This window comes from Aythya ferina (genome assembly GCF_964211825.1).
Source record: "Aythya ferina genome assembly, chromosome: 2".
NCBI classification, from domain to species: Eukaryota; Metazoa; Chordata; class Aves; order Anseriformes; family Anatidae; genus Aythya; species Aythya ferina.
In genome coordinates, this window is record NC_140297.1 from 111,105,184 (window position 1) to 111,126,217 (window position 21,034).

Sequence of the window (21,034 nt, forward strand, 5' to 3'; positions counted from 1 at the left end):
CAGAAAAACGAAGGAGCCACACAATAAAACAGGCTTTCTAATGATCTTTGAGGTTTTAAATATTTGCTTTTAGAATAGTGAATGCAATTAATAAAATGCAAGCAATTACTTGTATTTTCCAGAAGCAGGGGAGAAAAAAAAAAAAAAAAAAAAAAGGTATCCTAGTTTTTCCTGTCTGCATAAAAGGAATCAGGCAGCACCTGTACTTTTCAACCAGGTACTGAACTGTGGTGAACTGTGTGCCTTGGAGACCTGGGAAAGTGCCCTGGGGCTCTGCTTTCTTTGAGGTGTCTGAATTATTATAATAATAGAATTATAGAATGGTTTGGGTTGGAAGGGACCTCAAAGCCCACCCGGTTTCAGCCCCCTGCCATGGGCAGGGTCACCACCCACCAGACCAGGCTGCCCAAAGCCCCATCCAGCCTGGCCTCAAACACCTCCAGGGATGGGGCAGCCACAGCTTCTCTGGGCAGCCTGTGCCAGGGCCTCACCACCCTCAAAGTTCAAAGCAATATCAAAGTTCAGTAACTGCGACACTTCCGTTTCCAGACACTCATGCTTTCTGAGAAACATTTAGAAGATGTGTAAGCCAGTGTGTTCTAACGTGTTACTTCAGTAATATGCTACATCAGGAGTAGCGCTTAAATTCCACGTCCGGGTCAAGACCTCCTGAACTATACACTGTATGAACAGTACATTGCTGTATAGGCTGTATGAACAGTATATTGATTTTCTGGGCATGAAGATAGATAGATAGATAGATAGATAGATAGATAGATAGATAGATAGATAGATAGATAGATAGATAAATGTTGTGTTGTTGCTGAAATAATGATGGAGAAATTTTAAAACAGGGAGCTGTATTTGAAACTGGCTGGCAGAGGAGGCGGAGGTCTTCAGAGCTGCTAGACACAGGTCTTTCCCTTCCACCTGCACAACCCAAAGAAACAGAAATTAAAGCACAGGGTAGGGAAAAAGCAGCTTTTTTTCCACCATGAGGGCAGGGGGGGGGAGCAGCACCTCACTAACGGCCCGCCCTCAGCGCCAACGGCCGCCCGGCCGCCATCGCGTCATCGCGGAGCGCCGCGGGCCGGAGCCCAGCCATGTCGCCGCCGCTCTTCAGCCTGCCCGAGGCGCGGCTCCGCTTCACCGTGAGCAGCCCGGGGGGCACCGGGGGGACGGGACGGGACCGGGGGGACGGCGACGGGGCCGGGGGGACGCGGGGCTGCCGCCATCTCGCGATGGGCCGTGCTGAGGGGGGCCGCGCCTGGCTGTGGGGAGGGCCCGGCTGGGTGCTGAGGTGCCCGTAACGCGCCGCGAAAAGCGGGGAGTGGGGTCGCACCCCCATCCCAAACCGCCCCAAAAACCCCTGCTGAGACGGGGAGGCTGTGGGGGGCTTGGGGGTGTGGTAGGTGAAACAGCGGGCACAACGCAGCGCGCCCCTTTGTGCTTCGCTTCCCCCATGCAGCCCTCGGGTAGCTCGGGTGTGACGCGTGATCTGCTCCCTCACATGCCTAATTTGCTACATATTTCGTGTTACTTACCCGATTTGTTTCCAAAGTCTCCTTTGTAAGTCGATACGCGGTGTGTGTTTACATGTAAATCAACACACGGGGTGCGGTACGCACGGTTCCCTCGCATTTCTGACCATCAGGTGGCAGAAAACAAAAGTGATCTGGCAGAAACAACCTTGGTACCATTCCAGCTTCATACTGCTCTTGTAACTTTTGTCTGTTCACACTCTGATAGTCTTCCACCAGAGAGGCCCTGCATAACAAAACTATCAAACCGCTGCTGAACGCATTTAACCAGATTCCTGGGAGGTGAGTGGCTGCCACTGGCTTTAAAAAGTGCCCGTTTTCAGATCTTTTTTTGTGTGTTCCTAATAATAACGTTATTAACTGATGCGGGGTGTTTGCGTTTGCAGTGAAAATGAAAAGAAGTGTACCTTGGATCAAGCTTTTAGAGTTATTGTAGAAGAAGAAATAGTAAGTACTTCAAACTGCTACAGCATGTCTCTCAGTATAAATCCAACTGTAATCCACTAGGTAGGATATTAGTTTAACAGCATCTTAACCAGTATTGGGAAATACTGGTTATTAAAAAACCCATGAATTATATGAAAGTTATGTGATTAATGCAGGTGATTGTAGGAGTGTGGCAGGTAGGACAGAATGGCAGTGTTTGGCAGATACCAGCCTGTACTGAGAGGTGTTGACTTGGCCTTTTTCAGCAGCTCTTTCTAATGTTTATGAAAGTCTGCTTAGTCTGAAAATTCGAGTTCATAAACATGGATTATTCTGCATTATACTTCAAGAGTAGGGTGGAGTGGGTTATCTGTTACTAGCATGTAACAAAGCTGCTTGACAGTAAACAAAAGGAAACAGAGGATGTTTTTCTTAGTATTACTTGAGTGTAGGTGGAATGGAGGGTAGTTATATTCAGAGGTAAATGACACAGTCTTCAGAGTAAATATTGTAGGATCTTCAAAAGCTGGAACTGGTCAAGAAATGTTGCTCATTCAATAAATCTGTATACAGTTAACTGACGACTAACAGGTGGAAAATTCAATGTTGATATCTGTTATAAATACCCCTGCTTGGAAACAAGAATTTTGGTTTCATTAAATATAGTAAAGTCAGAATAAAGTTTAAAATTGTTCTTTTTGCTTAGATAAATAAAGCTCCGTGTGAAAATCTCCTAGCAATTATTTCTCTTGCTATTAATGGAGTCACAGAAGGTGAGCATCTTTTTCTCAAACCTGTTGGCAGTTTGGGGGGCTGTAGGATTGTTTCTGTTTTTAATACTTTGATTTTTGTAAGTTGTATTCAGCAGTTGGCTTTGATAATATGTGGTGTTTAGGGTAGTGGTTAACTCTGTTTCATGAGAGGAGTGAAATAAGAATTAAATTCAGTTACTTGTGTGACCTTTGTGTACTGAATGTCTCTGTTCTTCTCCCACATACTGACCTGCCAGGACACTGGTGTTTTTTAGATACTTGGATCTGTTTTGATAACTGTTGTCTTCTGTGTCAGAAATCATTGTGCTAATCTCTTTTGAAGAGTCTTTCACATACTTCCATTTATTTACTTATTCATGTTACCTATCAAATACTTGTTTTATTAAGTATAGCTCAATTATGTATGTGTCTTAACAACTGTAGAATAACATGATCTATGATTACAATGAATGCAGACATTAGCAAGGTACAGAGCAGAGCATGGATATACATGCTTGAGGAAAAGACTCTCAGACTTCTTATGTGTATGCAGTAGAACTGTGGATTTAGAAGTCTGAAGAAGTTTGCTTGTGAGAAGCGAGACTAGCTGTTTGAGTCTTCTGAGATTTTTAAAACAGTTCTTGTTTAGTATTTTCTGCACACTAATACAAAGTTCTCATCTGCATGTGTACACGCATACAAAAATATCTTCAGTGGGAGTTCATACTTCAGCCAAAGCTTTTTGTTAGGCTATGTAGAAACTCAGGAGAACTTTTTTGCTTCTTTGGGAACATGTCCATCAACTGCCATGCATCTTACTGCATTCCAGTTCAAATTTGCTGAACAAAACACTCGCTGTTCCTCATAGGTATCTGCACTGCATCAACCCCTTTTGTACTTCTGGGAGATGTTCTGGATTGCTTGCCTTTGGATCAGTGTGACAAAATTTTCACTTTTGTGGAGAAGAATGTTGCTACATGGAAATCAGTAAGTATTTTTCCAAAATGTATGTTATGCCAAAGCTTTTGTCTACCCAAACCATTTTTATGAACAGTTTTTAATTGTCTGTGCGTCTGTCTGTGTTAGAGTTGTAATATTAAGCATGTTTTGTTTTCCTTCTCTTCTTTTCTTTCCTAGACTTCTTCCCATAGACGTTCAGGCTGTTCTATTTGAGATAATGTAGTCTTCTCCAATGTATTCACAAACTGCTTCTTATCATTCATTCAAGCATACTCATTTTCTTACTGCCAAACTACTATTACCGTCAATGCACTAAATCTTTTGTGTGTTGCTCTTTATATATGTATAGAAATAATGCACGGAAGGATAAGGGAAATGAGTGTAAAAATTAGTGTGGTCCAGGAAAAACAAAGAGGATCCCCCTCATACAGTTCATTGTTATGTGTGGGGATTTTTAGTGGTTTGTTTGGGGTTTTGGTTTTTCCTTTTTATTTGAGGGGGGGAAACTGGATTTAAGTTTTGTGGTTTATGCTTTCTTGAAATCTTTGGGGTTGTTTGTTTTATGTTGGCCTTTCATGAAAACAGTTTCTTATTTAAGGGAAAACTGAAATTTAGAGTTAAGAGTAGGAATGACTTATACTTGCATGTGATTTAATTAAAATTGCTCAAAAACACTTTTGCTGTCTCTTAATGATCTCAGTACTTTTTACTCTGTTTCAGAATACGTTTTACTCTGCAGGGAAAAATTACTTGCTACGAATGTGCAATGGTGAGTTCTAGTTCTTCACAGGTTGTGGTGGGGGATTAAGGAACAGCAGATTAAAGTGAGTTTAATAATTTGATCAGAGGCATTCAATAAGTAATAAAAGCAGGTCACGTATCTTAGTGCATGTTCATGAGTCTTGCAGATTAATGTAAAAGTTATTCTGACCGTAGGGAAATCTCTTCAGCAGTGGAGGTACTTACAGAAGAACATCTGAAAAGTATTTATCTCTCAGCAATGACAAGGCCCCAGTCAGAGGCAGTATTTGATTTGGATTTGTTTGAACTAATCTTTTCTTGCCACTGTAGGAATTCAGAGAATAAATAGAATACATTTGGGAAAACTGTGGCTGATCTGAGGAAGTTACTGGCATTTAAATTTACAAACCTTAGCATCTTTTCATGAGTTACGTGGGATGTTATTAGCAAGTCTTAAAGTCTAGCGTGTAAGAAATTGAAAGAGAGACAAATACTAATATTCTGTACTTTTTCAATATTTAGATCTCCTAAGAAGACTATCAAAGTCACAAAACACAGTCTTCTGTGGAAGAATTCAGCTGTTCTTGGCTAGGTTATTTCCGCTTTCTGAAAAATCAGGTAAGGTTTTTCCATTTCATCACACCTAACACATGGCAAAGACTAAATAGGTTGCATCTTTTAAGCTTGTGAAGGATGCAGATGAAATCCAGTTGGAGAAAAGCACTTTGTATCTTATTTCTTGTCTCTGTTGTTAGTGTTGTAGGTGGCTTTAATTTATTGTGATTTCAAGCACAGGTTTTGAATGCTGTTTCTGAGAATTTAATAGCAGTATCTCATAAATAATGAACTGAACTAACGGACTTATGAACTTCACAGCTTTGGAGACTGACCTTCTATTTTCTGCAGGACTCAATTTGCAGAGTCAGTTCAACCTGGAAAATGTCACTGTTTTCAATACCAATGAACATGAGAGCACATTAGGACAGAAGGTGAGAATCCTGTGTCATTTTTCACTCATTCTGCAGAAACCTATTCTGTAACCACCTAAGATCGCTACTGTGAACATTCTACATTCAGAACTGTACGTTCATAATTTGGTTCTCCCTCTTCCAGACCAGCTGGCTGATTCTGGAAATGGGCATGCTATTTGGTACAGTAAACTGTGTAGGCTTGGGGGTGGAAAGGGATCTTGATTTGACTGAGAGATGAGAACTGTCACTTACTGTAAAAAGTTTTCCATACAGTCTACAGAGAACAGAGGTTTCCTTATGAGTTTGTTTTTTATTTTTTGTTTTTTGTTTTTCCAGTGTAGGTCAGGCTACCATTTTAAAGTGTAGTATAGTGTTAAGACAAGGACTTGGGTGTTTACTGGAGATCTGTTAAATTACCAGCCTAAGCATCTGAAGTGCAATAATTGGTATAAAACTAAAGAACGCCATGAAAAATCTATACAAATTACAGTGGCACTTACACGAGTTCTTCGTTATTTTTTCCTATTAGCACTCGGAGGAGAGAGATGAAGGGATGGAGGTAGAAGAAGGTGAAATGGGAGATGATGAAGCCCCAACAAGCTGGTGAGCTTATAACAAGTCTAAACATTGAAACATAATTTTATAAAGTGAAAGGAAAGAACGGTTTGGAGAACAACTTTAAATGTTGTGCTCAGAATTCTAGTTATTTCTTGCCCCTTTGTGACTGGATAGTTGTTTTGTTTGCTTGTTTGTTTGTTTGTTTTTTTTTAATGGAAGCAGGTTTTTTAAATGGAAGTTGCCTAGAAGTATAAAGTCTACAGATTATTTGAAAAAAGTTTCATACTCTCGATGAAAACTACTGGTATTCTTTCACAGTTCTCCCAAGTATCTTGACAAAACTTGTTCTGGTAAAACGTGTTCAGGGATAATGAGCACATGCTGTGTGTGCATTTAGGAAAAAGGACTTTGTTCTTCTTCGTTCCCCAGGCAGTATAAAACTCCTAGGTCCCTTTTGCTTCACCATTTGTGTTGTTATGATGGAAAAAGTAACAGTAGGCTGGATGGAAGACTCTTTTAGGGACAAGTTTTGAATGATAGACTTTTCCATAAGGGCTCACTATGGACTTTATTGCACCTTTCTGAGTGGACTTGAATTTAATGCAGTGCTTTCAGTATGGATTTTCTTAACCATATTTTTTTTTTCCAGTTCCATTCCAATAGATTATAACCTGTATAGAAAATTCTGGTCACTTCAAGATTACTTCAGAAATCCTGTGCAGTGCTATGAGAAGGTCTCATGGAAGACTTTTCTTAAGGTAATCTCAGTTCATGCGTTCAACAATTCATCCTAAGTAAAAAGTAAGAAAAAAATTTACATAAGTAAAAGAGTGACTGAGCAAGAATGGAACAGTTCAACTGTTAATGCTATTGAAGATGAGGAACATGTGAGGAAGTGCATTTTGCTGGTTTCTAAAGCAAGCCTTTGACAGTAAACAGTATATTGAGATGTGCTGTAAATCTTCTAATAAAACTTGAGTAAGTCAATTACAGAAACACTTCATATGTTTCAGTAATGTCAGAAGTACCCTTTTTGTGATTTATTAGTTGCAACAAGCAGAACTTTTTAAATAGTTCTACCTAATCCCAGGCCTTTCTTTTGAGTATTGTTTATTTTTGAATATTAATCCCACTAGAATCCTAAAATTGATAGGATTCTACTGAAACAGATCACTTTGTAGAAGCAATGACTCGAACCAGCTGTTGACTTCAGCCACCTGTTTCAATTTTGCTTACTTTGAATGTTGAGGATGATTTACTGCAAAGATTACCCATTTCTTCACCCTTGGTCATTCAGTTTTTAACAGTAAAAAACTTTAACTTTTTAACAGTAAAGCCCACTTTAAAAGAAAAAAAAAAGTCTCTGTTCTCTGTATTGTAGAAATTTAGAGGTAACGTCTGTACAGACATCCTTATATAAATCTGGTTAACGAGGTCTATGTCCTCAGAGCTCAAAAAGAAAAAAGATTATTATAATAAAACATGGTTGAGAGAATGACGGTCAGGTTGAAGTCTTTCAGATGAATTTTTTGACATATTTTCTTCATTGCAGTTTGAAGGCTGAATTGATTTTAAGAAAAGCGCTGCAAACTTAACTTTCACCTATGTACCTTTTGTAATAATTCTGAACAAATGTGATGATGTTTGGATGTTAGCACTATTATGATACATACTTTTTTTTTTCTTCATAACATCTAAACAAGAAACCGATTGTGCTCTATTCACAAGCCATAGCATTTTGTCCTTAGTACATTTAAATGCTCCAGTTGAGTAGATGTTCTGAAATGATAAATAATGCTTTGACTCATAAATAATGTTCAGAGATCCCCTGTGCATTGGTACATTGGCAAATAGGTGTTATTTTGACTGGCTGATAGCAAGTCTGCTACCAATTTTACTTGGTTGGCACTACATCTATTATAGTTCTCTAAATACAAGCTTTCTTAGTTTATTTTTTTTCTTCATGTGGTAAATAACTCTTGTTTTATAGTACTCAGAAGAAGTTTTGGCAGTTTTCAAAAGTTACAAATTGGATGACACTCAAGCTTCCCGAAAAAAGCTGGAAGAACTAAAAACAGGCGGAGAACACGTGTATTTTGCAAAGTTCCTAACTAGTGAAAAGGTACGTGGTCTCTTTGCTCAGAATCAAGAGTAGCTGAGGTCGGAAGGCACCTGTGGAGATAATCTCATTCAGCCTCCCTGCTCAAAGCTCTCAGCTCGAGCAGGTTTTGATCTGTACCACGTCCAATTGGGTTTGGAATGTCTCCACAGTTTCTCCAACAATCCCATTGCATTGACTGCTGCATTAAGATAAATTTCTTCTGTTCTTACATTTTATTCCTTCTCTCTGGATTCTGTCTGTTTAGTTGAAGATTCAGGGACTACTATTTCTGGAATAGTCTGCAGGAAAGCTGTTGTTTATTTCACTCAATACGTTTTTGTTTGTTTTCATTTTAAAAAGGGAAATTAAAGTAAATATTTATGGAGCTGCTTTTTTATTGTCTTTACAATTACGCTTTCAAAACTTGGCTGATGTGTTAACCATATTTCCTTTTTCTTAAGTCTTGTTTAAAATCGCTTTGAAAATGGTATTGAGCATTTTGAACTCTGTTAAGAGTTAACTAAGAAATGAAATGCTATTGAATTGAATCCTAATGCTTTTGTCTTCATTTTGGAATAACTTGTAACTTTAACTTTTGCAGGCAGGTGTTAGTAGGTGACAAAGCAAGTCACAATGCAAAATAAATTTTCTCTTTCTGGAATTGGGAGGGTGAAGAGAAGGAATATGCATGCTTATAAGCCTTCAATTTCTGTGTCAAGAATTTTGAAATGATATAGAACTGGTTGCTTAATAAATACACAAGTGGAAGGTCTTTTTCTTTAAAGAATCTTCTCAGTGCTCTCTTTGTATGAGATCATGGAAATCGTGTTGCAACACATGAGGTGTAAAAACAGCAGTGTACCAGTGTACGCTGGTGATAGGGGTAAACACTTTTTTGATAGCCAAACCCTTACGTAGCCAGTAGTTCATAGGAAAAGGTAGTAAGCTGTCCTTCAGTTACTGAAAAATTTGAATATTTGTTGTTCCAAATTCGTGTTCATTTCAAAGTGAATGATTCCTTAGGCAGAATGTTGTGAAATCCAGCAGGATAAAATTCAAAAAAGAAAAACTTAAGAAATACACCGTTTGCTTTTACAAGCAGGTCCTTGTGATTCTAAGGAATGGGTTACATTAAAAGTTTTGATAACTGTCTTTCCTAAATTGTGCTGAATGGCAGTTTCACGGATCTTGTGGAGCTTTGTGGAGCACTGTCTTTAACGTATAGGTGATCCTGAATAGAGATTTTTGTAATGACTTGCCATCATCATCTTGTAAAAATTGTCCCCGTCTGATTTATCTGAAAATATTTGTTGTTTTTTTTTTTGCAGTTATGCATGTTTAATGTCTTTAAAGTCTATGTGTAATTCTTTTTCTTTTTTTTTTTTTTTTTTGGTCTAGTTGATGGATTTACAGCTGAGTGACAGTAACTTTCGCCGTCACATCTTGTTGCAGTATCTAATACTCTTTCAGTATCTGAAGGGACAGGTCAAATTTAAAAGGTAATACAGATTGAGTTAAACTGAAACATTTTAAAAGCACTTACATCTACTCATTCTAAGGTTCTGGTGAATCTTGTGGAACCCTGGACTGGTAAATATAAGAGGTGGATGAAATTATTTTACAGCAGTAAAGGGGAGGTCTCATTCCTGCCTTTGTGTGATTCTCTGCTTCCCCTTGCAGGGACACCGGTGTTTGTTAGTCTCAAGTTTGTGCAGTTTTCTAATACAGCAAAAACACATCTGCTTGTCTTACAGAGTTTTCTGTCGGGTTGGTGAGTTGGGTGGGATTTCAGAGAAGCAGAGACCTCTAGAGGTTGCTTAAGGTGCATGCCAGCCATGAGAGGGAAGGAGTGCCTCTAGCAGCAGGCCATTAGGTAGTGCAGGATACCTGCAGATTCAAAATGATGGCATATATATCATCAACTTTGCCATCCACATGTGGCAGTGTTTGCTGATTTGTTTCTTCCTAAAGCTCTGCAGAATTATGTCTAAAACAGCAAGAGATAACAAGGGTGACTACTCCTTTTATAAACTGATGGGACAGAACAAAGCCCTGTCTTTTTCTACTCACTACTCCAGTGTTATGCTGAAGAAAAATGTTCCTGTTTGTTCTTTTCCTGTGCCATTAACCATATGGGCACATAAAGATTAACATTTAAGGCTTTCACCTGTAATATACTGCCTTTTGCAAACAGATCTCAGAGAACTTTGCAAACTAGATCAGTTTTATTATCCTTGTTCTATAATTTATTTACCAAGGTGAGCCAGTGGCAGAGAAGGACTAGAATTCAGGTATCCTGAACTGCAATTCAGCCCTGTAGAGGTGGTAGTTGATCATTTCAGTGACAGTTCATTCAGCAGTTCATTAAAAGCACTCATTTATCAGTGGGCAAGGACAGTGTAATATATATATGGCATGGTATAACGCTAATTTGTTCACAAAAGAATTCTGATCTCTTCTTGGAAAGGAAATGAGCCACATCCTAAGTATTGTATTTATTTCTACTTTTTACTTTTTCACTTCTACTTACTAATTGCATTATAATTCTAGGTTATGCTATATAGAACTCATGGTTTATGGTACTCAAGATGTGTGTCCATATAATGCCAGTAGATTAATTCTTCCTTTTACTATGGCTTGTATACAGTAGCGCTTTAGCCGAGGTTAGGAGCGGATCTTTTGAAGTCTGGTTTTTGTGTCCGTTTGCTGTGCTTTGGGTCCACATAAAGATCTGTTCTTGAATCACACAAATGAACTTTCTACTGGCTGAAGTTAAACCTGGAAGTATTTTCCACAAGCACATCAAATTAAAGCCACAAACCAAAAAATGTTCAGTCCATGGGACCAGATCAGAGCATATTCAGAGTTCCTTCTTCAACTCCCCTCCAACACCTCTTAGGAAGCACAGAAAGCACATAGTGTAAAGGGTGTGTCCTCAGCACTATTTCAATATTTAGTCATCTCTTCACATTTAACAAAAAACAAAAAAAAAAGATGATTTAATGATTTCTCTTTTTCAATTCCAGTTCAAACTATGTTCTAACAGACGAACAATCTCTTTGGATTGAAGATACTACAAAGGCAGTTTACCAGGTTGGTACCATAGATTCTTATGTAGAAATTACATAGAAAATGTAGTTACCTCATGTCATAGTGTATTAACCACCTTTGAAGCAGTAACAGCCATTTTGTTTGTTTTTTTTCATAAATATTCTGTAAAGTATAATGTTAAAAGTTAACTTCTTTTTTTTTTCTCCCAATCATAGCTTCTTTCAGAAAATCCGCCAGATGGGGAAAGATTCTCAAAAATGGTAGAGGTAAGAACTTCGGTGCATGTCTGAACCAAGGTCTCTCTAGAGTGTCTAAGGAGTAAAAAGGCCATATCAGTAATAAACCATCTCTTAGAACATAAACATAACGTCTGAGAGACCTTTTATCTCATCTCAGGAAGAGATCTCATAACATCTTTTTATTTTTAGCCACATTTTCCCATTTTTTTGTTAATGTGCTTTTCTTCTTTCTACTGGGGAGAAATGGAAATGGTCATACATGTGCATGTATACTTACATGAGATCATTTAAAATTTATATATATATATCTTTGCGGGAAGGAGTACTGTGCCCAGAGACATGGGAAATAAAACACAAATGGAATTTAACCTTTTTTCAATCTTTCTGCTTTCTGTTTTTAATTTTCCTTTGGCTATATCTCTTTCTTTGCTCAGAGAAAGAGAAATCAAGCCTTTCCTATAGTCATTGGAGCGAGGAGATGCACTATTTTTGGATAAACTAAACCAACTACCTAATATTATACTGATGACCTTCAAATTTGTGGCTGAAATACACTAAAACCAAGTTTTTTCCTTAGTTACCATGGCTTAATATTTGTGGGGCCAACTTTAAAGGTAATTATGACTCTGATAATATGGAATATTATGTTTCTCCAGCATATATTAAATACAGAAGAAAACTGGAACTCGTGGAAAAATGAGGGCTGCCCAAGCTTTGTGAAAGAAAGGTATCTCTCTTTCAAAGTAGAAATTTGTCATTTATTTGAAATGATGGCTCGGTTTCTGAATATGAACTCAATGATTCACACAACCTAGACATTTGTATAGTTGGATGTCCCTTCCAAATGTGCAGAATGCTCTTAGATTTCTGCCAAAAGTTTTAAGGCTTTGTAATGCCAATGAAGAGGTGGTGATGCATCTCTGGGTCTCAGGAGAGCATTCCTCATTGTCTCATGGCAGCATTTTGTTCTCTTAATACCAAGGATCCAGTGGTTGGGGATCATGTTGTCTCCCTTCCTGCCTTTGGCAGACGCTGTGATGAAGAAGTCAGTGCCTGACTTTGCTATTATAGCAGTAGGGATTGCCTCTTAAAGCAATTCCTTTGGCATTATGGCTTTAATGGGGCAGCAAACCTGGAATTATTATGATGTTTGCCACTTGGTGGCGATCACTTACCTGAAAGGAATGTACAGCTCAGTGGCTATTGCCATCAAAAGATTTCCTGCGTAATTAGTTACTAACAAGTGGCAAATATGAACTGAGATTCCATATGTGTGCTTGACTATTCTCTCCACTGGCCACAGCCCCTTAGTGGTAAGCAGCAGACGGGCCACTACCTTTTCACAAATTCTTTTGTGCAGAGGTGAGGTGGAGCCATCTTTTCCTGGCTTCAAGCAATTTATAGAAAAGGGAGGGGGGTGGTAAGAAGAGAGAAATAACTATTGGAAAAGAAAATGTAAAATTATTAATTAATTAAAATTATTAAATCTGACTTAAATCTTTGAATCTTAAATTAATTATTAATTAATTAAAATTAATAAATCTGACTTGTATAAATGTTCTGTCTCCTTCTTTAGATCTCAGCCAGAGTTTCAGCTTGGGTAGGTCTTACCCTTACCTCAGTGATGTGGGATCTCCATTCTCTGATCCCATGAAATCAGGTGCAGCTGGGGAAGGAGAGCTTGCAATCGTAGTGCAGATGATCCCAGCAGCAGGGTAGATCACACTTAGTATGTGCTGCTGGAATAAATGTGATTTGCTTCTTTTTCTGTACTGGAACTCTGATAAACCTTTAAATTTGTGAGTGAACTGATTTTGGTGTCTGGCAAATCCTTTTCCTTATCCCTACTTTATGTTCTCTCTCCTCTTCCCCCTCCTTTCCACCCTGGGAATCTCAGTCCTTCTGAATACCTTCACTGTGATTTAACTCAAAGCCACCTGAAATGAATTGGCTTAGTTTTGTTTTCTTAAGTATTATTGACTTGATATTAAAGAGCTGTTTTGTTTTTTTTTCCTTTAGGCCTCCTGATTCTAAGCCAATGAGGCCTGCAAGAAAGAGGCCAGCTCCTGAGGACTTCTTAGGAAAAGGACCAAACAAAAAAATCCTTATGGGGAAGTACGTTGTGGTTTGTTGTTGTTGTTGCTTTTCTTTTTCTTTAGAGGGTTTCTGTGGTGGTGGTTACTTTGGTGGTTGATTTTTGTTTTGTTTTGTTTTGTTTTGTTTTTGCCACTGATTGTTTTTCTAGTGAGTGTTTTTCAAACTTCCTCACTTTGGAACTGCAAAACTTGGTTTAAAACTCGCAGTGGGCTTTTCCTTAGTCATCTCTTATAGATCCCTTATAGATAGTCCATAAGTCATAGGCTGCAAATCAGTGTTTTTATACTTGTTGGATCAGTTTTTATCCTTTTGTTTTCTTTGTTTTTGCTTAACATGTGTCTATGCCATGGATTTTAAAATAAAAGTGCTACATTTTTCCACTTTATTTCTAGGAGAAATTCTAGTCTCTGTATTGTAACTGTTCACCAAACCTAGATGTGGAAGTTATGATCTCCTCTTGAGCCTCAAGATCTTGTACTGAGTTACTAAACACTGAGTGCTCAATGTCCCTTCTGAAAAAGAAAACGATAAATTATTTCATTTATCAAAACAAAATGTTCTGTCCACAGATCAGCCAGAGACTTAAGTAGAAGTTTAGAAAGTTATTTTCCTAATTTGTAACATCAGATAACGTTTATGTCACTTCTGGTAATTCCGAATACGTTTGCATCACAAAATTTGTATCACACCCTTTGTTATAAAGGCTTTGGGAAGAGAATTTGTGTAGCACTGTTTTGTGTGACTGGCTTTGGCGAATGATGGAACGTGGGATGATCAGATGAAGGAGTTCAGTATGTGTTTGTGCTCCTCTTTTTCAGTGAGGAACTGACCCGCCTGTGGAACTTATGTCCCGATAACATGGAAGCTTGCAAATCTGAGAGTAGGTAGGTAAGAAATAGCACGTTATTGTCTAAAGCTAACTTCCAGCACTCTGATTTATGCAAAATTACAGTTATTACAAAGTTGCATGAGGGAAGTGTTCAAGATGATCGTATAGAGCATTCCATCGTGCTGTGTCTTGAGAGAAGCTGATTCTATGCATCTCTGTCTTGAAATCTTCTCACAGTTTTCTTTGCTATTGTTCACTCATTTAATAGAGGGTGATTGTATAATTAGGTAGTTTCTGTAATAAAGGAATTTTGCCAAGTCTGGTTCTAATGAAGTTGGCGAGCTATTTAGCCATGATTTTCAGGTAAGCGTGTGCTTACCCAAAACTTGTGATTCCTGGTGCATGGAGAGGAGAAAGAGCTGGGAGGGAGGCAGGGGGCACATGGACATGGACAACACACACAAAAAAAAAAAAAAAAAAAAAAAAAGGATGGGGGGGAACCGCATGTGATGGTTAACAGGAAAGAGCAGGTCCCAGAGAGTCTGGATTCAGTTTAAAGTTTTATTGTGGACACCGTGACTGAACACGGTCAAGAGACTTTCACTTTTTTACATTGATTCCTCAAGTCTTTGTTAAGTGGGTTAATACTTCTTTGCCCGTCTTTGTTTTAGATAGCTGTTCTTGGGATAAAATCTGCTTTTTAAAATGTGCATGGTGCCAAGTACAATAGGATTGAAATCAGATGGGTTTTTATGGTGCACTTAAACATGCATATAGTCAGTAACACATTGTAAACACACATGGACCACTGGTTTTCTGGGCAAAGTAACAAACACAGACCATGAGTCTGCTTTGTAGCACTGATCAGTTTGGCTCACAGTAACCTACAGCTCTCAGTAATGTTTGTGTGTAGTCTTCAAAGCAGAAAACTGTCCCTGATCATTGGGAATATTATTTTTGTTATAGCTTTAGGCCATGTTTCCTTATGTACTGGTTTGACTATCATATAGAAGCAACCACAAGCTGTTCAGAGAACAGAAATACCAGTTGACCTTTTAATGTGTCCCCTGTGGACCACAACTTCTGTCTTTTAAATCACATTATCACAGAAGAGTTGAGGTTGGAAGGGACCTCTAGAGACCACCTCACCCAACCCCTTGCTCAACTACAGCAAGTTGCTCAGGACCCTCTCCACTCAGGTTTTCAATGCTTCACCACAAGTGGAAGCTCCACAGCCTCTGGGCAGCCTGTTCTACATTTTGACAACTATCACAGAAAATCTTTGGTTTCCTTTTTTATTTTATTTATTTATTTATTTTTTATGCTCATGTAAAATTTTCTGTGCTTGGACTTGTGCCCGCTGCCACTTGTGCTCTCACTGAGTAGCATCTGAGAGTCCAACTCCTCCCTTCTTTACCCTCCCCATCAGGTATATTATTGCTTTCTCTTCTCCAGTGTAAAGTACCCAAAGTATGTTCAGCAGAAAGTACAGGGATCACCAGGAGGAGTGAAACAAACGTGTTTGAGCAAGTCTGGGAAGCTGCTGAGATGACATCATAAAGTCCAATATTAAGCTGCCTGGTGCTTTCCCATCTAAAATTAGTGACCATAAATAACTGAAGTGGGGTTGGCAGTACTCTGGCTTTCCCTGGTTGCAGATGAGCTGGGATGTGAGTGTATGAGGGAAGAGACTGTTTTACTTACCCCATCCCATCAAATTGCACAAAACAAACAGCCAGTTTAGATTCCTGTGTGTTTGTGAGCTCAGCATGTGGGGGTATGTTTGAGATGTTTCTGAAGTAACTGAAAAACAGCTATTTTATGTAGAATGTGCATAGAATTAAGATCCTTACTTTATTTTTTTAGGGAATATATGCCAACGCTGGAGGAGTTTTTTGAAGAAGCTATTGAGCAGGCAGATCCTGAAAATATGGTTGAAAATAAGTACAAGTACGTAGATCTTTTTGTTTCACTTTGTTTTGATCTCTTGCATGTTTGGATTGTTAAAGAAAACCGAGTGTTCTCTATACTACTGTGCATCTGTGCTGGACTCGAGTAATACACAAAAAGTATAGATTTGGACAGAATTATATTAATTAGAAAATGACTCAGATATTTTTATGTACTTTTATAGATGACAGGGTGTTACCAAGCAAACTTTTTTTTTTTTGTAGGGCTGTGAACAATTCTAACTATGGGTGGAGAGCATTAAGACTACTGGCACGCAGAAGTCCCCACTTCTTCCAGCCAACGAACCAACAATTCAAGAGTTTACCAGAATATCTAGAAAACATGGTAATCAAATTAGCCAAGGAGCTGCCTGTAAGTGGTATTATCCTATAATAATCATCATAATAATAAATGAATTCATTTGACTTCCTGCTTGTCTCTTTCTGCAGTCCATTTGGTATACGGGGGGAAAAACACAAGAAAAAAGTTTGTACACTGAAGGAAATATTGCAAGGAAAATTGCTTTAATCTGTGAAGATTCCAGTAATAGTAAATTTCGGATAACTTGGGCTAACATTAACTGCTGAGCTTGTATTCTGTGACCGAACAGCTGTGGCAATCCAGGCTTTTCTTCACCATTGCAGAGTTGGTAGATAGGAATATGTTTCTACCAAGCTACTTGGTTTCCGCATTGCAGTGCAAACCCCTTCCACGGCAGGTGTAAGCTGGTGGTGTGGCTCGTGGCAGCAGTAGCTGTGGTTAGCAAAGGGGCAGCGTGTGCAGCTGAGGATACTGTGGTGTTGCAGCAAGATCTAGCAGGGCTCTTTGGTCAGCCCCCTGGCTTTTAAAATATGTAAAGAAAAAAAGACCTCATGGAGTTGTAAATCTAATCCATTATCGCTTTGTATGTTCAACAATACAAATCCGAGGCAAGGGCTTTAGGGGTCTTTCAGGTTGCTTTATACACAGTGGTAAGAGATGAATGGTTGGGGAGGGGAACATTTTCTAAGCCTTTGAGTTAGCACGCAACCCGGGTATTTTGTGCACATACGGACCCTTGGTTTTGTATGTGAGACCTTTCTTGTCTGTGATGTAAAAATTGGATTGTAATGTGTAGCGTTTTCATTGCCTAGCCATCAGAATTAACTAGATGCTAAAAGCAATTTTAGAACAAATACTGGGAGGGAAGAGCGGTTTAATAGACAACTTGATGCAGTGTTCCTGATGATGCTATGGTCCTGGACCAGATATTATGGCAAGAAACAAATGCATGGGTAAGGCCTGCGACTGAGATGTAGAAAAGGGAGCCTTTTGTTCATCTTGTCTGATCAGTAGCTAAATCAAGAAGTGAAAAGTCTGCTGATTGTTTACTTGTTTGCCACCTGTAGCTAGTCTACAAAAAAAAAAAGTCTGAAAATACAGAAAACTTGAATTCCTGAGTGAGGAATAAAATGCGTGAAGATTTTTATTTTTTTTAAGGAAGTAATAAAGCTATGCATGCTATGCCGCATTTGTAGGTAGCGTGGGAAGAACTGGAGAGAATCCTGTAAAGTCATTTGATAGCTACATTAGTTTATTTTTTGGGGTTTTGTTTTTTAATTAACACTGTTTTATTGTTACTGGTGGTCTGGATGCGGAAGACTGGGGGAGATTTTTAATTCTCATATGGGATCATGTCAGATTTTCCATTCTAACACACATGCCAGGGACCATTGTAGAGCTGTAAAATTTCTCTTGATACCCAAAATTCATCCAATGATATTTAGTTCTCTCATTATAGCCTCCTTCAGAAGAAATAAAAACAGGCGAAGACGAAGATGAGGAAGATAATGATGCTTTATTAAAGGAAAACAATGAAAGTAAGATTTGCATGTTCTTAGTCTTTTCACAGTGTCTCTTGATGCATATAGTGGAAGCTGTGTTTAACTGTAGTTTCTGCTGAGGGTCACCAGTCCCGGTTGCCCTGGTGCTTCTGACTTGTACCCGCATTCATACTGAAAAGTGCAGCTTGTCAGGGCACACCTGTAGCAACCTCTCAGTCTCCTGATCTGCAGTGCCAAAAGATAAGCATTTTCATTAGGGGCCTCTGCCATTTTTGCTGCCTGATGTGTGTTTAGTGCTACTAGGCGTTTGTAGCCCAAAGATGCAGAGTGCTTGGTAGAAATCCCAGCTGTTTCTCAGCCCCTCTTCCCTCTTTCTGCCCTGTAGAGGCCGCAGGTGAGAGCTTCCCTCTACCCCACTGGGGTAGGTAGTTATGGGACCTTCAGAAACGGCAGTGTTCCACTTTGGGTATTTTTACTTCATCTGCATTTGTCGGTCTTGAAGGCAAAAGCTTCTCTGTGACAGAGAAGACCGAAACCTTCCTGACAAATACCATCTCTTGTTCCTCTCCATGACCCAGCCCCTTCGTGTGTGTCTCTTGCCAGTAACTTTGGTGTGTCGTGCTCTCAGGTGTCCTTCCCTGTCCCTGTCCCCATTGCCTTCCTCCATCCTCACTCCCGCCCCCATCTCCCAGAACCTCTCCCTGGTGCGGTGTAGCTCCGTGCGCTACCTCTTGGACCCAGCGTGGGCAGGGGGAGAGGTGGGGTGTGGAACCCGCACGCTGGCCACTGCTGCTGAGCCTCGGGGGTTTTCTGCTACTGGAAAGCCGCCTGTGGGCCTGTGTCAATCCCTCTTCTGCTGTCTTAAAGCAAAGAGGGGAGAGCTGTGCTCTGCACGTTTTGCTTAGAAACAGTGGAAGTGCTCTGCGGGCTTCTTGATTTTATTGTTCATGCTCTTCTAGTCCTTTCCCTCAACGTAATGGTTTTACTGCAAATTAATGACTGTGACTGAAAGCGCTGGAAGGAGCTAAAGCTCCGTCTGTGCCAACTAACTCTTCAGGTGGGGTGAGGGTGAGCTATTTGCTAAAAATAAGGAATATGATGACTTTGTGTAAGTAACTCAATCTTTAAGGTGTTGTTTTTTTCCTCTTAAAGTGTGTAAAATACCTGGTTTACCACCAATGTTTATAGTCCAAGTTAAAGCTTTGTAAACCCACTTGTGTGATCACTTGGCTTCTCAGCAGAGCACTGCATGGAGTGTTTTTATCTCGATGCCAGAATGACAGAAACGTCCTCAAAGCACTGACCACATCTTAAAGCTGATACCCTGGTCGCTCTGCTGCTAACAGGACTGAGAGGCTCGTTAACTGTTTATCTTGTAGCAGTCAAGCAAGGTGATGCTTAAAAGGGAGTTTTAAGAAGACAGGGAAGGGACGTTCTTCTTGAAACCCACTACAGCTGTGAGAAGCCAGAGCTTTTGAGTAGGTTAAAGGCTCAATGGCAGGGTTATGTCAGGCTGTGAGTGAGTGAGAGGCTCGAAATGGGGCAGGACAGGGAGGAATCATTTGCAGCATCGACTGGAGACGCTCCCCGAGTCTCGCTGTGATTTTTATTGTTGTTTGTTTTTTGTTTTTTTTTCCTCTCCAGGTCCAGAGGTGCAACGGGACAAAGCTTTGACAGGCGACCAAATGGAGATCCTTGCCAGCCGGCTGGGGGAGCACTGGAGGGCCCTGGCCCCCTACCTGGAAATGAAGGATTCTGACATCCGGCAGATCGAGTCGGACAGCGAAGACGTGCGGATGAGGGCCAAGCAGCTGCTGGTGGCCTGGCAGGATCAGGAGGGCGCGCACGCCACAGCCGAGAACCTGATCAGTGCCCTGAGCAAAGCCGGGCTCGCTGACCTCGCGGAGAGCCTGAGCAACGACGCGGAGAGCAGCAGCTAACTGCCCTCGGGTGCTAGCCGGGGTCCGCGGTGAGGTAATTGTAGTAATTGTTGGTAGGTAGCAGCCCTTTGAGAGGTGTCTGGTGTTCAATAAACAATAAAAACCTTTTTTTATAATATCGTTCACTGTCCAGGTTTTCTGAGAAGAGGATTAGGCAGCAGGCTGTAGCTCGGATGGGGGAAGCGTAAAAGGGAGGCTGTGTCTTTGTGGGGTTTCTCAGAGCAGGGAGTGGTGTGAGAGGCTCCCGTGCCACCAGGTGGGTGTGCGGCAGCTGCAGGCCATGAAAACAGACCTGGGGCAGGAACATCTCTGTCGTGATACTGAACCGGGACAGACAAATACCTTATTTGTGAAGTGATGTGGCATTTCTGCAAGGTCATGGGGTTTTGGAGGGGTACAAGCTGTTCCGTGTAGTTGTATTAGTTCTTGCAAAAAAAACACAGATTTTTGTGATGGTGAGTTGTAGCTGGCCTACAACTTGGTTCACGGCTCTGTCTTGTAGAATTTCTATCACTCAGTGAAATCTCTAATTACTGTTTAGAAAACCGTATCACAAACCATTTCTCTGCAGCGTGTTCTGTTTCAGTTATTAAAGCGTACCCATGGACATTCCAGGGCAGTTCCCTACCTTAGAGGCAAGTTCCTGGCTGCAGTGCCACTGATGAGAACTCTGTGGGGCTGCATCTCCTTTACATTTAGTGGTATTAGGAATTCGATTACTGGGGACTTAGTCCAAGCCTGCACAGGCTGACAGCGCTGGGCTGTATTGTCTCCACCTGTCTCACACTGTAAGTAACAGGTAGCAAGGTACAAAATCCTCAGCTGTGACTAAAGGTGCTAGATTAATCGAGGTGTGCTGGGATGCCAAACAAACACCTCTTCTGGGCCAAGGCAGCATTGCTGCAGGGCTCTGACCCACCGCCAGGCCTGAGAGGGGACCCTCTGGGGGAAAGTTAGTGAATGTGGGGATCCCGCTCCTTGGTTCGTGCCCCAGTCTAGAGCTTAAAAAAAGAGAGTGGCTTTGTTACATGGCTGCTGTGAGACAGGCAGCAGCG

General features: G+C 40.3%; 1 protein-coding gene across 2 annotated transcripts; it reads left to right on the forward strand.

The window, feature by feature from the left end:
• The first annotated feature begins 979 nt into the window (after window positions 1-979).
• THOC1 (THO complex subunit 1) lies at window positions 980-20,095 on the forward strand. 2 transcript variants are annotated; one of them, XM_084507429.1, is made up of 22 exons: window positions 980-1,151; window positions 1,750-1,823; window positions 1,928-1,988; window positions 2,674-2,740; window positions 3,588-3,706; window positions 4,400-4,448; window positions 4,943-5,038; window positions 5,327-5,409; window positions 5,921-5,994; window positions 6,599-6,707; window positions 7,940-8,071; window positions 9,449-9,549; window positions 11,077-11,143; window positions 11,317-11,367; window positions 11,997-12,067; window positions 12,917-12,940; window positions 13,360-13,455; window positions 14,256-14,321; window positions 16,133-16,216; window positions 16,441-16,588; window positions 17,997-18,075; window positions 19,684-20,095. In XM_084507429.1, exons 1-22 carry the CDS (start codon window positions 1,104-1,106, stop codon window positions 19,977-19,979), a joined length of 1,995 nt encoding a protein of 664 aa, XP_084363555.1. In that variant the 5' UTR covers window positions 980-1,103; the 3' UTR covers window positions 19,980-20,095. The 2 variants fall into 2 exon arrangements, with proteins under 2 accessions (XP_084363555.1, XP_084363556.1); XM_084507430.1 differs by lacking the exon at window positions 12,917-12,940.
• The last annotated feature ends 939 nt before the right edge of the window (window positions 20,096-21,034 follow it).